We start from the raw sequence: 13235 nt of genomic DNA, 5'->3' as shown, positions 1-13235 counted from the left end.
GTTCCTGATATATAGACTGTGCCTACACAACTATCAGATCAATAGAATTGCCACCATACTTTGTCCAAGACATTTCATAGAAAATCTGCTTTTTTTGTTTTGGCTTGAATGACCACTCAAATTCTTAATGGGTGGAAGAGACAGATTATGAACAATCCTTTGAGACCATTACACTTAATTCCCTTAGAGCATCCTGTCATACCTCCATTGCTCCCCTCCACCATATTTTGGAGAGGAACTGTTATACACTAAAACTTGATCTTCCACATACAGAAGAGGGGAAGGAGGTTATTTAAGAAGAAATAAAGCAAGTCACACTCGCCACTACAGAGTTCTCCTAACCCAATGACACTGTGTATTTAATCTTGACTTTGCACTCCATCCATTAAGAAACAGAACTAGCATGGCATTTTTAGAGGATGGAACTGCCAGGTTCTTTCAGAATGTCTTGCTGGATATAATAAACAAGATCTTTTAAAAATAAATTCAGTAACAGTTTTATCATTCTAACAAGAACACGAACCGTCAAGGGTTGCACATAAGATGACTAACTGCAGTCTGGAGAAACTGCTGGTTGTCTTAGGGAAACGAGAAATAAAACAACGTGCAGCTGTCCTGGATGTAAAGAAGATTTTCAGTTGTTGAAGGACTTGTACAGATCAGACGTACTTTCCAGTAATCGAGTAACTCCTCTTCCTCGCATAGTACTTGTTCCATAAAAAGAAGTCTTCATGTCACATGGAGAATCACCTATTAAATTAAATAAAGCTTACAAATTAAATAAGCCCTCAAAGCTTGCATGAACTAATGGAATTGTCCTTCTTATGGTGTAAAGCTGAATGTATTCAAGAGTCCTAATACAAGAAATAAGACAAGGATTCTGTCCTCTGAAAACATCAAGTCCATGATCTCACAATTTATAATTGGAACAGTTTCAACATTTAATTCAGCATGTATTTTCTATGCAGAAAATAAGCTGCAAACTCAGAATTCTTACTTGTCTTGAAAACTTGATTTTATTCCTCTCTGAAGACTAACCACAAATTGCTCAAATGAATTGAGTGCACATGCGTTTTATTAGAAACTTCTTAGCTCCAAAAAGATGACCTTAAATGAGCAGTTTTTAAAAGCCCTGTTGTAACAGAATACTTGCACTTGCAACAGATACCAACTGAATTTGCACATGACTTAAGAGCAAAAGACAGCATTTTAAAGATGCCCTACCTCAAAGCACCTAAGCATGCAAGAAGGGACTTCACAACCTCTCATTTTCCTGTTACGTAAGTCAGATAGCAACATTTTTTTTAAAGAAAACTAAGTTTGGATAGGCTTTCTGACCATAAGTTTCTGTCCAGTAAGAAAAGGGCAGTTCTTTCACCTTCAGAAATTGAATGAAATCTGTAACTGTATACAGAAATAAACTCAGCTCATGCAGAGCTGAATAACCTTTACGTCACTGACAGACATCTTTTCTACCCAGAAATTTGAAAAAGCAGCAAGTGGATTAAGTTTAAATACCCTTTCCCTTTATAAATGGAGAAATCTCAAACTCACAACTAGAAGGGACGTGTTCTTGATCCTGACTTGGAGAAATGGTATATCTGTCATATCCAGAACTCTCAGCCTTCATTTTCTGTATGAAGAAATAAACATGCAAAATAATAGATGTGTCTTCCAAAGTGAAATGTGCCCAACTACTCATGATACCTAGGAGTTACAGTCAAAATAGACCACAAAGAGTGGCCCACCTACAGACTTTCTCAGGCTGCCTAGTATACCTCACAGAAGACAGCATCCAAGATGAAAACGGATCTTTTGAAATCAGCAAGTTTGTTCTAAGACACCCAAGTTAACTAGAAATAACACAGGACACTAATTTAAAGAAACTGACCTGAAAACGTCCAGCATCCAGTATTACCCGACTGATATTTCTATTTCCACTGGAATCGCAGTCTTGAAGAGGTAGGTGAGCAGCTGTCAGTGAGACTCCATACACGCCAGCTAAAGATTTACTGATGCAATAACTTAACCAAGAAAATAAATCAAGAGAAGCTTTGTTAAGAGGGGTGTAGCACTTACAGAAGCGCAGCATTCTGAGTTCTTCAATCAACAGAAGCAGCCACAGACTGCGATGCATGGAGATGACAGAGGGTAGGGTATTGTCACAGCAGCTAGATAGTGACCCTGCATCCTTCCAAGACCACCAGCCTATTCTACAACTACACCTGAAATTAACACAACTGTTTCCCTACACTATCTAATGCAGCCACTTAATGTGAAAACAAAGTTTCTGGCAAGGCATAGCAATATGTAACAGGAGTTTTTTTTAAATGAAAGACTATTCATTACTATTTCTCTCAAATAGCGTAACTACTATTGACCAAGATTTTTAATTGCATTTGTTTCCACAACTACTTACTTGCTCTTCCCTACCCCCACCTTCAAGATTAGGTAAGCTTATGCAGATACATTATATTTAGAACAGTATGAAAATATCCAAAGTAGAGATGGACTAAAATAAACTGAGAATTTCCCACCAAACAGAAGTTTATTAAACCTCTGAAGAAAAATAGCAAATTTTAACATAAATAGCATTTCTCTCAATTCTCCAGTAATAAGTGGAGGTAGCGATAGGACGAATACAAACCAAGTGATGGACATTACTATCACAGAAATTACACTACATTTAAGTGCTAATACAGCATACTACTAAAACATACAAACAAAAATTAAAGCTACAAATAGAAAAGACCTGGAGGCAGAAGGATTAAATAAAGCTTGAGATTTAGAACCACAGTGCTCAAAGCAGTCAGAGAAGCCAGAGCCAAGAAGCACATGTCTATAACAAAATGAAGAGTTGTCATACTGTAGGTAACTCCTGTACAATACTCACGCAATTTTCTTACAAGATGCCAAAGCACAGCAAAGTATACCATTTTCTTCATGCCACTTGCACCTACATAAAAATGAAGTTCAGGTCTATTACAGAAGTACCTTTAATCAATGCAAATAGTTGGTATGGTTAGAAGGAACAGGAGCCAACATTCAAGATGTTATCTTTTGTCTCAGTGAAAATATACTACATTTCAAATTTCACATAGGATCAGCATTCGGTAACAAAGATCTAGGTGGTTTATGTAAAGTCAAGAACTGTGCTTAAGTGGCATTTTTTTTTTTTACACTGGGGTGGGAGGGAAAAGGAAGAAAAGAGAATCCTATGAGATAAATGGAATTTAAAGATAACAATTAGAAGCTTCCCATTAAAGTGGGATAGCTCCTCTTAGTATAAGCGACCCCACCTCCTTCTGCAAATGTGTGTTTTAAAGTACACTTTGCCATTCTTGAAGAGGTCTCTCACTACTGTGAAGACACTCATGGAAATGGAAAACTGCCTGACTATACAAATGTAAAGAGTGACACTGATTTACGACAAGTGATCTCAAAATCCACAGCGTAAGCAGACTAGGGATAGGTTTCAGTAGATTTAAAAAAATGAGATCATATTACTAGTTCTTACTTAAAACAGTAAGAGAGGAAAATGTTAAGGTATGTTTTTAAGTAAACTACATCAGTGCTAAATATTCCCCTGCAACACCACTAACTATGTATCATTTCTTCATAGAAACAAGGATCTGAAAGCAAAATAAAATTTTTTTTACTGTTCAAGACACATGCAGGGAATGAAACAAAACACCAATCTGACAAAGTAAGTGCATTCCAGAGCTGTATAAAGAGCATTCCTTCAGGAAGAAAGATCTAGCTTAACTCTTAAGCTTAAGAATTTGATTACTGCCGCTAGCACGCATACCTAGGCCTTCATCACAGCTGCAGCATGAGGTACATACTAAAAGCCAGCTTCCCATCCTAATTACAATTTAGATTCTGAATCTTCTCACTTCTATGATTTCCAGTTAAGTATCACAATATATTTAATTCCCTTTTTTAACCCTCCTTTAAATTAGGCCCCCATACTCAGCATTTAAAAGCCATCAATCTTCACACTTTTTTTTTGGGGGGGGGGGAAGACAGAATTTCACATTTCCTATTGTAGTCACACTGTGATAAGAAGCATTTCTGATTAGAAGTTTGCTGAAGATTTTAGCCTAGTAGTGCATAAGCTGTACGTAGGACACCAAGACATGTCAGGATAATACCCATTTCCACAAAAAAAGCCAACATACCTGGTATTACTGGAAAAATCCCACAAGACAGCATCTAGCTCTCTACACACCCAAGTCTTGGATGGCTCCTTTTGATATTTCTTCTGGTACAGTTTTATTACCAGGTCTTCTACAGTAAGAAGCTCCAGATGGCTCTCAATGCCTATAGCTCAGAGGAGATCCAGGTCAGAACAGAAAAGTCAGCTGAGCAGAACATTCACCCACTTTTCAGCTAGTCCTTGTTCACTGTTCAGCCTCTTCTCTGAGCCTCAAAGCTCATGTAAACCTCAACAAATTATTCATTCCACCAGTGGTATTACTAACATTTGGCTTCCTAGCAAAGCAGGTCCTGTATTCCCACAATTTTCTCTTCCTCAATAATTACATAGCCTACCTACAGGCCACCTTTCCTCAGAAGCTGTTAGTTTTCCTACCTACTACCACGCACATCTTCACAGTAATCTCACTGTCTCTGCTGCTCCTTTAACTGGCTGAGCAAGAAATAGTGTGTGTTGTTCTGTGGTTGGGCTCATTACCCAGTTAGCTGACTGACCACACAGCAGTTATTTGGAGGAAAAGAAGAGGGAGTAGCACACCAAGTAGTTCTAGCTATCAGTGCCAGCTTTTATGAAAACTTTGAGACTCAAACTCCTGACTAATCCATGATTACATAATGATAAGGCCCAAAAGGATTGATTTCCCACCTGCTACAGTAGCCATTCGTTCAAGACACCAGGTTATTCGGAATCTGTCATCAGACTACAGAAAAGAAAATTTCAGTCACATTCAAGAACTACATACAATTACAGTATAGAATTTTGACATCTGAAGACTTCTGGCTGCATCTTAAAAAGTCACCTCCAAAACAAAAGACCATGTTTGTGTACAACCTTTCTGAAAATTCCCTTGAATTGGAATCCAATACCAAGGCAGACTTACAACCAAACCTCAGGAGAAATTTGACTGAGGTCTGGGAACAAGTTAACAGTTAACCCATGCTACAGCTATTTCCACTAACTGCTGTATAGTATTTTTTCCACACACACTTCTTCAGAGTCCTGTATGTATGGATGGAACCCAAGATCTCGATCCTCTCCTCCTGTTATGAATTAACATCAGGCTTGAATAGAATAAAAAATAATCATCATGAAGCTTAAACTCTCCTCTGAACCCCAATGTTTTGTTTCACTCACTGGCAACTCAGTGAAACAAGTAAAGTAAGATTTATGGTATTCTCATGGCAAAAAAAAGGCATTAAAATGTGAAAACAGCCCTAGAAAAGCCAGATTATTTGACTATTATTTAGCACAATCAATTTAAGTACAGTCTTAAAAATCCTTAATCTAAGTCAAAACAGTATCAGAGACTATGTAAAATATTCATCAATAGACTAGAGCCAGACAGAATAACAAGGCAAAAAACTCAGTCTCTGATTTATAAAAGCATTAGCTTCTTTTCCTAAACAGGGTGGGAGTACGTGTGAGTGGGTGGCGGAGGAGAAAAAACAAACAAAAAATGGAATTTTGCTTATTCAGGCTCCCTATTGCTTTTTGTTAATGAAAAAAGCTGTAATCACTAACAGGAAGTTAAAAGTCACTCAACTTCTTAAATGGGACTGTTTCTTCCTATACTCGGATTCAAATCCCCCCCCCCGCCCCAGCACACTGATTATGGTTTAGAATGAAGTCTCTCCCTTGATTATCCAGTGCAAGAGAATTTAGAGGTTTCAATTTAGAATGCCTTACTTTGACCTTGACCATACCCTGCAGAAAAAACGAGGCCAAGCACCTCCGTCTGGCTGGGCAAACTCAAGAAGTTCACGTAAGACAACTGGGTAACAGGTACGTGAAAGATGAAATCCAGATATAGGGATCTTATGAGTGGCATCGCCTAATGAAGGTAGAAGTGGGGGGGGAAGTTATGAGAAATCATTCTTTAAGTGATACAGCCCCACCCAACCTCCCTTTGTATCTTTTTTTTTATATACATATACACACACACACACACCTCTTCTCTACAGGCAGCATCCGTGATAAAACTATCACAACCTTGCTTCCGACAGCAAAAGACTAGTTGGTCTGGGCTGTGAGCAGACACGCACACTTACTCCCTCTTAAAAGGCCATTATCTAAATATTTGACATAGGATAACATGGGCCAAGTTTGTTCCTTCTGCACAAAAGGGGAGGAAGTGTACTAACAGAAACAAGCTGGAATGTATAAACACTGCTTAAGAGTCACAAGGGAAACAGGGCAGTCAAGAGCTCTGCCATTTGTGGATATATGAAACATGCAAAGTGGCTGCAACAAGCTGTTCTATCACCCCTTTCTCGTCAAAACTTGAGATGAGGTTCCCAGCAAGAGAAACCGGGAAAGAGGACCTCCCAGAAGGAGAGATGTACAAAACATGTAGACAGATCAGATAAGCCAAGTCTCAAACTGTACACCGTTGCATACCGCTTTTTCTCCATTGATACTCACTAGCAGTCTGGCAGTGGTACCGAAAACCACGTGGTGGTACTTCTGCAGAAAAGCATGAGGGAGGGGAGAAAAAGAACAACCATCAGCCAGCACCACCATGACAGATCCTTAACTCCAAACTACGCACCACATTTTGTGTTAGAGAACGGAACAGCTTCATCTTCCCCTGTGGCCTTGTACAAGTACCACAACTATTTTTGAAAAAATTATTTGCAGTTGCATGTGTCTGAGAAAAAAGTATGTTGTATAGCACTTATGTTTAGGTCCAAAACAAGTGTTCCTTGCATGAAATATAAAGCACAAACATCAGAAGTGCCTTCTGGATTTATTCTACCCTCCTTGAAGCTTCATGCAGTCCTAGCACTTAAGTACATCTTCGGAAACAAACAGAAAACTGCACTGCTCAGATATTGTGAGTAGAAGTCCAATCACTTATAGACAAAGAAATAAACCTGTCTTAATACCAGAAATCTAATCTGGGCAGCAGCAACTGACATTAGAAAGCCTCCCTCTTAATGCAGAAGATGAACTGCTTGTTGTCTACCCTTCCTTGGAAATCACCTGGATCTATGAAGTGATGGAAGTCAGCCATTATGCCGTCCTGTAGGGAGTACTTGACACACCCAATCTCACAAGGAAGGAAGCGCTGTTCACAGTGGGATGGCAGCTTGCCATGACTGTAAATGTTCAGGAAATAGAAGATGTCTGCAACCACAGCTGATAGGAAAAAAAACAAAAAACATTTTCAGAAGAATCACTAGGTTACAGCAAGCCATCCTGGCCTCACCTCATCCAGTGAAAGCTTTTGTGCACTTTGTCATAGAACTGAGTAAAGTAGGGTAATGACCAAGTGAAGCGCACAGATGGAGAAAGACATGTGAGACGACAAGGTAACTAATACTTACGCAAGAGTCGGGCATATCGATAGTCTATTCCTCTTTATGATAGTCTTATTCTCCTACAGGGTGAAGAGACCTAAAGACATGTTGCTAACTGGAAAGCAGCATTGCAAGCTCAATTCATTAAGTTAGATCAGTTAAGTGAGCTGGTGCTAACCTACAGTATGAGGAGATGGGAAGAATTCTAAGGACCACTTCTCCTCACTAAATGAGCTCCCAAAGAAGGTAAGAATACCCAAGGAAAGCATAAGAAAAAAATTATCATCTACTGTGAAAAATACAATACACCTTAAAGCTTAATCTTCAATGAATGCCATGTAATATTCCCACCGAAGTTTAAAATATCTATTTAATCCCTATGCTTACGTTCCGCCCCTTACCAAAAAAAGGTTACTTTTTCTACTATATAGAGAGAACTATATAGTGAGGTATCTGTGTTTTTAACACAGAAATGATGTTGTGGGCCAGATTTTATGGCATTCAACACCATCTGTCCTAAATTTGAATTCTGGTGCTCTGTTGCATGGGTCTTAATCTCTACAAGTTCCAGGAGAGATACCTCCTAGGTGCAACTGCTTTATTTATGAAAAAAACAGATGTAGGTGTGGGCAACCATGCAGGACTTTTACTGAGAAATATTTAAGGAGCAGCATCATAAAATGCATCTCAGTTGTCCCTTATCTTTCAACTGAATAAGAGCAGTTATGATCAGTTGTCAGTCCAAGTCACTGTGAGGAACCTGTTCAAATTTGCTCCACAGTGACAGGGGACCATGGATTCTGGCAGAGAGGAAACTAACAGGTATTACACTTTTTAAATTGAGCTACTCTTTCCTGACCCTCTATAACCATGAAAATATTGAGAACGGTTCAAGAGGCTTAAGTAAAAAGCTTGAGCAGAGACATAAGTGAACAGTACAGAAATAGCTTGCATTATGAGGCTGATTAACTTACCTTGTAAGCACTACCATTTATCATTTTTCAGAAGAAAGATATTTGTTGGGGAAACATTACAGATGTGTTCATTACTCAATTCTAAATCAGAACATCCACTTGAAGACAAGGTAAAGATAGGAAAAGTTTAGGTTTCAAGAGTTCTTTCCATAAGCCAGGCTAGCCAGGATGTTATAAAAGCATTGACCAAGTACATATCCACTCTTATTCTCCCAAAGAGGCCAGGTCATCACTTTCTCTAACACCTATACAAAGTTTGAGCTTTGATATCTAACAACTCCTCACTCTTTGAACTTGGTAGAAGCATTCTTTTATTCTGAACTTGGATTAGCCTTGTAAATCACAAATGTCAGAGTAGAAGAATATGTCAGAGTATCTTTTTCTTAAAAGCCTTGAAAGAATTGTAAAGAATGTAATAGTAGATATACACCCATTAAGCTAAAGAAAAAAAACACCAGAGGACAAAACCATTTCAGGCAAGGCAGAAGGACATTTGCATTGACTTCTCTCAATGCAATGCGTAAGTTTTTTATTTTTTCTGCAGGCCTACACCATTACTTTAACAACAAACACACTTGATACAGAGAGCTATTGAAAAAAATGAAAGTGTCCTTTGTATAGGTACCACTCAGAATATCTATAAAAAGCAAGCTTTTATCTAACAGAATCAACTACTGTAAGATTAGTATACCCTGATCACTCTTCCACGACATAGCAGAGGCATCAGGAAAAGTAGTAACTCTGTGCATCACAGTGGTCAGACAACCAGGTGCTGGATGATCCAGATTAGGCATCTGGAAAAGATGAAATAATTAAAAATCAGTCTACTAACTCCCAATAAAATCCTTCACCTCCTTCTATTAGAGGAACATCTGATGTCCATTACTAGTTATGGCTAGGTGGAACAAGTCTGCCATTTATGTAGAAGTGCCTGTGTACTTGCAGACTGGGACAGCAAGATTTCTCTTCCAACAAAGGATAGTTGTCTTAGTACCTTGGCTAACTCACAACTGGAAAGAGCCATAGCTATTTCATTAAAATGTAATAAAAAAATATAAAAATTATAATTCTGTTAGGTTGAACTACTTGTTGCACAGGAGGAAGTCTTCCAACTAGAATTTCAAACAATACATAAACTTGATGAAAAAAAGTTTGCCACGTACATTATTTGTCTTTGACTAGGAATGTCATTCATGAAAACCCAGTAAAGCCTCAATTCATCAGACTGCTCTGGTACAGAGCAAGTAAGAGGGGCTCACAGGCCTGTTAAGTAAAATATTGCACATTCATGCATGAACAGTAAGCTTTTAAGAAGGCAGGGAGATTTGGGCATCTGCCCAGATACATGACAGGCTTACAGGATTCAATCATTCAAGGCCCAAATTGTGAATAACATCCACATCTAGGTACACAAATTCCAGATAATCATCTTTGCCTGACAAGCTCTCATAGTTATCAGTTTAAACTATTTAAAAGGAGGAATTAGTCCCACCCATGTAAGCTTTGGTCATCTCCAAAAGTTGACCAAGACCTTTCACTATGCAAAATAACTGTAGTTTCCTGTGTACCCAAGTGCAAGTAATAAAATGAGATCACAATTTCAAATGCACAGTCCTGTATTTCCACTGGCAGGCAACGAGGATGATGTGATTTATTTTAGTAAAGCAATTATTCCTTTCCTGATTAAAGCTTTCTAAAATGCTACCTCTTGTGGAATGAAATACACAAGTCTCTGTTTATGACTTAGTTGTTTCGTGTTGCTCTCCATTATATATGAACATTGAACTTCATTAATTATACACTCCTCGCCTGCTAAAAATAACATGATGATCATGTTTTAAGTCCTTTCCTATACACACAGGCCCCCAAATCAGAAGACATTGTATAACATGTTCTTACTAGTCCAAATTAACTAACTCAACTAATCCAGATTTACTAGTTACTCCAAACTACCGTCATCCTACTGTTCTCTCTACTGTCAGGTTAGCACTTTCATGTCCTAAGATTTACCCTCACCAGTAATTCAAGGCCTGTATACAGTAATACGGAATGAAGAAGTAAATGCAGTATTATCCACGTACTGAATCAGGCTCTTTGCTTTGACATACAAGTTTTTATGCTGACAACCAAGACAGGACTAAAATAAGCTTTCTGACACCTCACATAATTCAAACTTTAAGGAAAACTTCAGGGACCTGCTGGGAGAGCACTATAAACTGAACATTGTTGTAGTCAGAAAACTACTAACCCCTACACCGAGATTTTGTCCTTCACCACTATTTTCTCCATAATCAACCCAATCTAAAACTAACGGCAAGCAACTTTTTTGTGTGTGTGCAGGCTGCAACATTTCATTGACCTGGTCCACCACTGAGCCCCTCAAGAACACCAAATCAGCTGCTTGTAAAATGTACTTACTTTCAGGCCATCAGACAAGAATGACCTGAGTTGGGGACATCCACAAAGCAAAGGTAACACGAACCTGTGACTAAAAGCCATGCTAACTTACCATATCATAAATAAAACACGTTTTAAATCAGACACTGCAAAATACTGCTAAACATAAAACTAAGCTGTTAGAGAACAACATTTTAGTAGCTAAAAGAGTACAGAAGAACAAGCTGCGATTATTTAAAGAGATACAGAGTACTCTCACCAGCAAATCACAGCAGAACAATTTTCTGTTTAAATTTCACAACAGTATGGGCTACCGCATCAGCCTAATTTCCAAAAGTCTGAGGCTAGGAGTACAGGTAATCTCCTATAGTGTCCCACCTTGCCAAACCCAAGCACCACTTTACTTCCCAAAAGGTGTTAATTTCTGAGTATTTACCTCCTTTATTGTCTTCTGTGATTTCTTTTTCTTCCACTTTTGAGCCTTCTCATTATATGCCATCTTTCTCTCTTCTGTCAGCAACTTGAAAGAAAGCAAGTTATTAAGAAGTTTTTACTACTTCCTTCTAGTAGTTCCACAAATCAAATGTTTTACACCGTTTTTCAAAAGGAAGCTATCAGTACTTAGTAAAAATTGCTAACTGGTATCATCAAATCAAGCATTTTGAGCTTAGTGATATGATTTAGTGAAGGACTTGTTAGTGTTAGACCAGAGTTTGGACTAGGTGATCTTGGAGGTCTCTTCCAACCTAGATGATTCTGTGATTTTGGGCAGCTTTCTCGCTTACAAAGCCACTAAGCTTTGATTCAGAACACCTGGTGAGCACATGCACCTAAAGCACCTTCAGAAGAGGGCAAGCTGGCTCTGTCACAGCACAGACTGGTCTCCTGAAGCTCTTCTCACCAGCCAGGGGAGCCACCACCTCACAAGCCAGATGTCCTCCTCTGCAGCTGCAGAAGCCAGGGTGGGAGTAATTCTTAACTGAAATCAGATAGAGCTGCTCAAGGCACCCATCTGAAAAGGTAAGGCTGTGCTAAGCAGACAGCAGCTGGGACACCAGCTAACTCCCCCTCTCAGAAGTACCATTCTGGAGTTTCACCACCACACGCGCCACCACCAACTCCTGGCTGCCATTCTGGCACCAGCAAGAGGTGCTGGTGCAAAACTCGGGCAGCAGGCCTCCCTCCGACCCCCTTCCAACAAAGCAGCGTTAACCCAAAGCCCTTCTTCCCCAGAAGAAAGGCTCAGCCCCAGCCCGGCTCCCTTGCCCTCACCGCCCAGTCCACGGCGCAGTGTGGGATGGCGTCGGCCACGCGTGCCACAGGCAGCCCGCGCTGCTGCAGCTCGGGCAGCTGGTCACGGGCAAACAAGTAGTAGGGGCTGCGGAAGCCCCTGGGGCACGACATGGCGGCCACCGCCGCCACCACCCGCCTGGCCTTATCCTCCTGGCCTTCCCCTCGCCACTGGCAACCGGCGTTTGCGGGGGCAGGGGGATGGTTTCCTAACACGCATTTTATAGGGGCGGTGGGCGTCGCCTGGGGGCGGTGGGCAGGGGAGGTGGCCGTCATGCCCAGCCGCTCCGCCGGGAGGCGGTGACAGCCCCGGGATGGCCGGCAGGGGGGTGAGGAGCGGGCAGGGGGGTTAGTGCCTTGCCACAGCAGCAGAGAGTGGCAGGTGGCGTTTTGTTTTGTTATGTTTTCTGCTGCATTGTTTGGGGTTGCGAGCGTTCCTCTCCCTAATGTCCGGTTCAATAGGTCTTCCGGCATCTGCCGAGACGGAAACACAATAAAAATGCAGTCTGTTATTGCCAGTGACCACGTGTGGTCCTCGTCTGGTCATGGCACTGCGTTCCTGTGTGGAAATGAAGGCTTCCCCGTGATGCACTTTGCTCTGCCTGGGCTGGGGTCAACCCCAGCTCTTGGCTCAAACTCCACTGGAGGAGCCGTACTCTTGCTGCTCCCTGGCAGCGCGGTGCGGTAGGGGGCCTGTTGCGGCCTGGGGGAAGTACCTGCAACCGGTAGTAAGTAATGATCTCTGCATATTCTAAGTCCCAAATACATCTCCTGGTGCCATGCATTGTGGATATGTAATTAAAGTCTTCTTGTTCTGTTTCTTTTAGTTCTATTTATACGTGTACAAACATATCTATATTCATAAATGAGCGTAGTGACTCTTTGTAAGGATTGTACTAAATTTAATATGTAACATTATTCAAAGTGGGAGGGTATAGGGGAGTATGAACTTTTTTATTTGAAAAATCAGTATATTGCCACTTTGTGAGGGTGGGGAGCCCGCCTTTCGAATGTCTGGAAGAACTTGGTGCAAGCTATTGCTGCCATTGCACACCA

General features: G+C 40.5%; 1 protein-coding gene across 1 annotated transcript; it reads right to left on the bottom strand.

Moving 5' to 3' along the window:
* Nucleotides 1-1305: 1305 nt before the first annotated feature.
* MAEL (maelstrom spermatogenic transposon silencer) lies at nt 1306-12698 on the bottom strand. Its single transcript, XM_040567298.1, is given in 12 exon segments — nt 1306-1522; nt 1524-1633; nt 1892-2024; nt 2894-2956; nt 4182-4323; nt 4865-4919; nt 5923-6050; nt 6641-6682; nt 7202-7357; nt 9184-9286; nt 11326-11409; nt 12162-12698. Coding segments are annotated over 12 exon segments (1608 nt in total). The 5' UTR covers nt 12654-12698; the 3' UTR covers nt 1306-1422.
* Between the last annotated feature and the right edge of the window lie 537 nt (nt 12699-13235).

This window comes from Cygnus olor, chromosome 1 (assembly GCF_009769625.2).
Source record: "Cygnus olor isolate bCygOlo1 chromosome 1, bCygOlo1.pri.v2, whole genome shotgun sequence".
Lineage (NCBI taxonomy): Eukaryota > Metazoa > Chordata > Aves > Anseriformes > Anatidae > Cygnus > Cygnus olor.
Note: the sequence above shows the minus strand (reverse complement) of the source record. Positions and strands in the feature narration are given on the sequence as shown.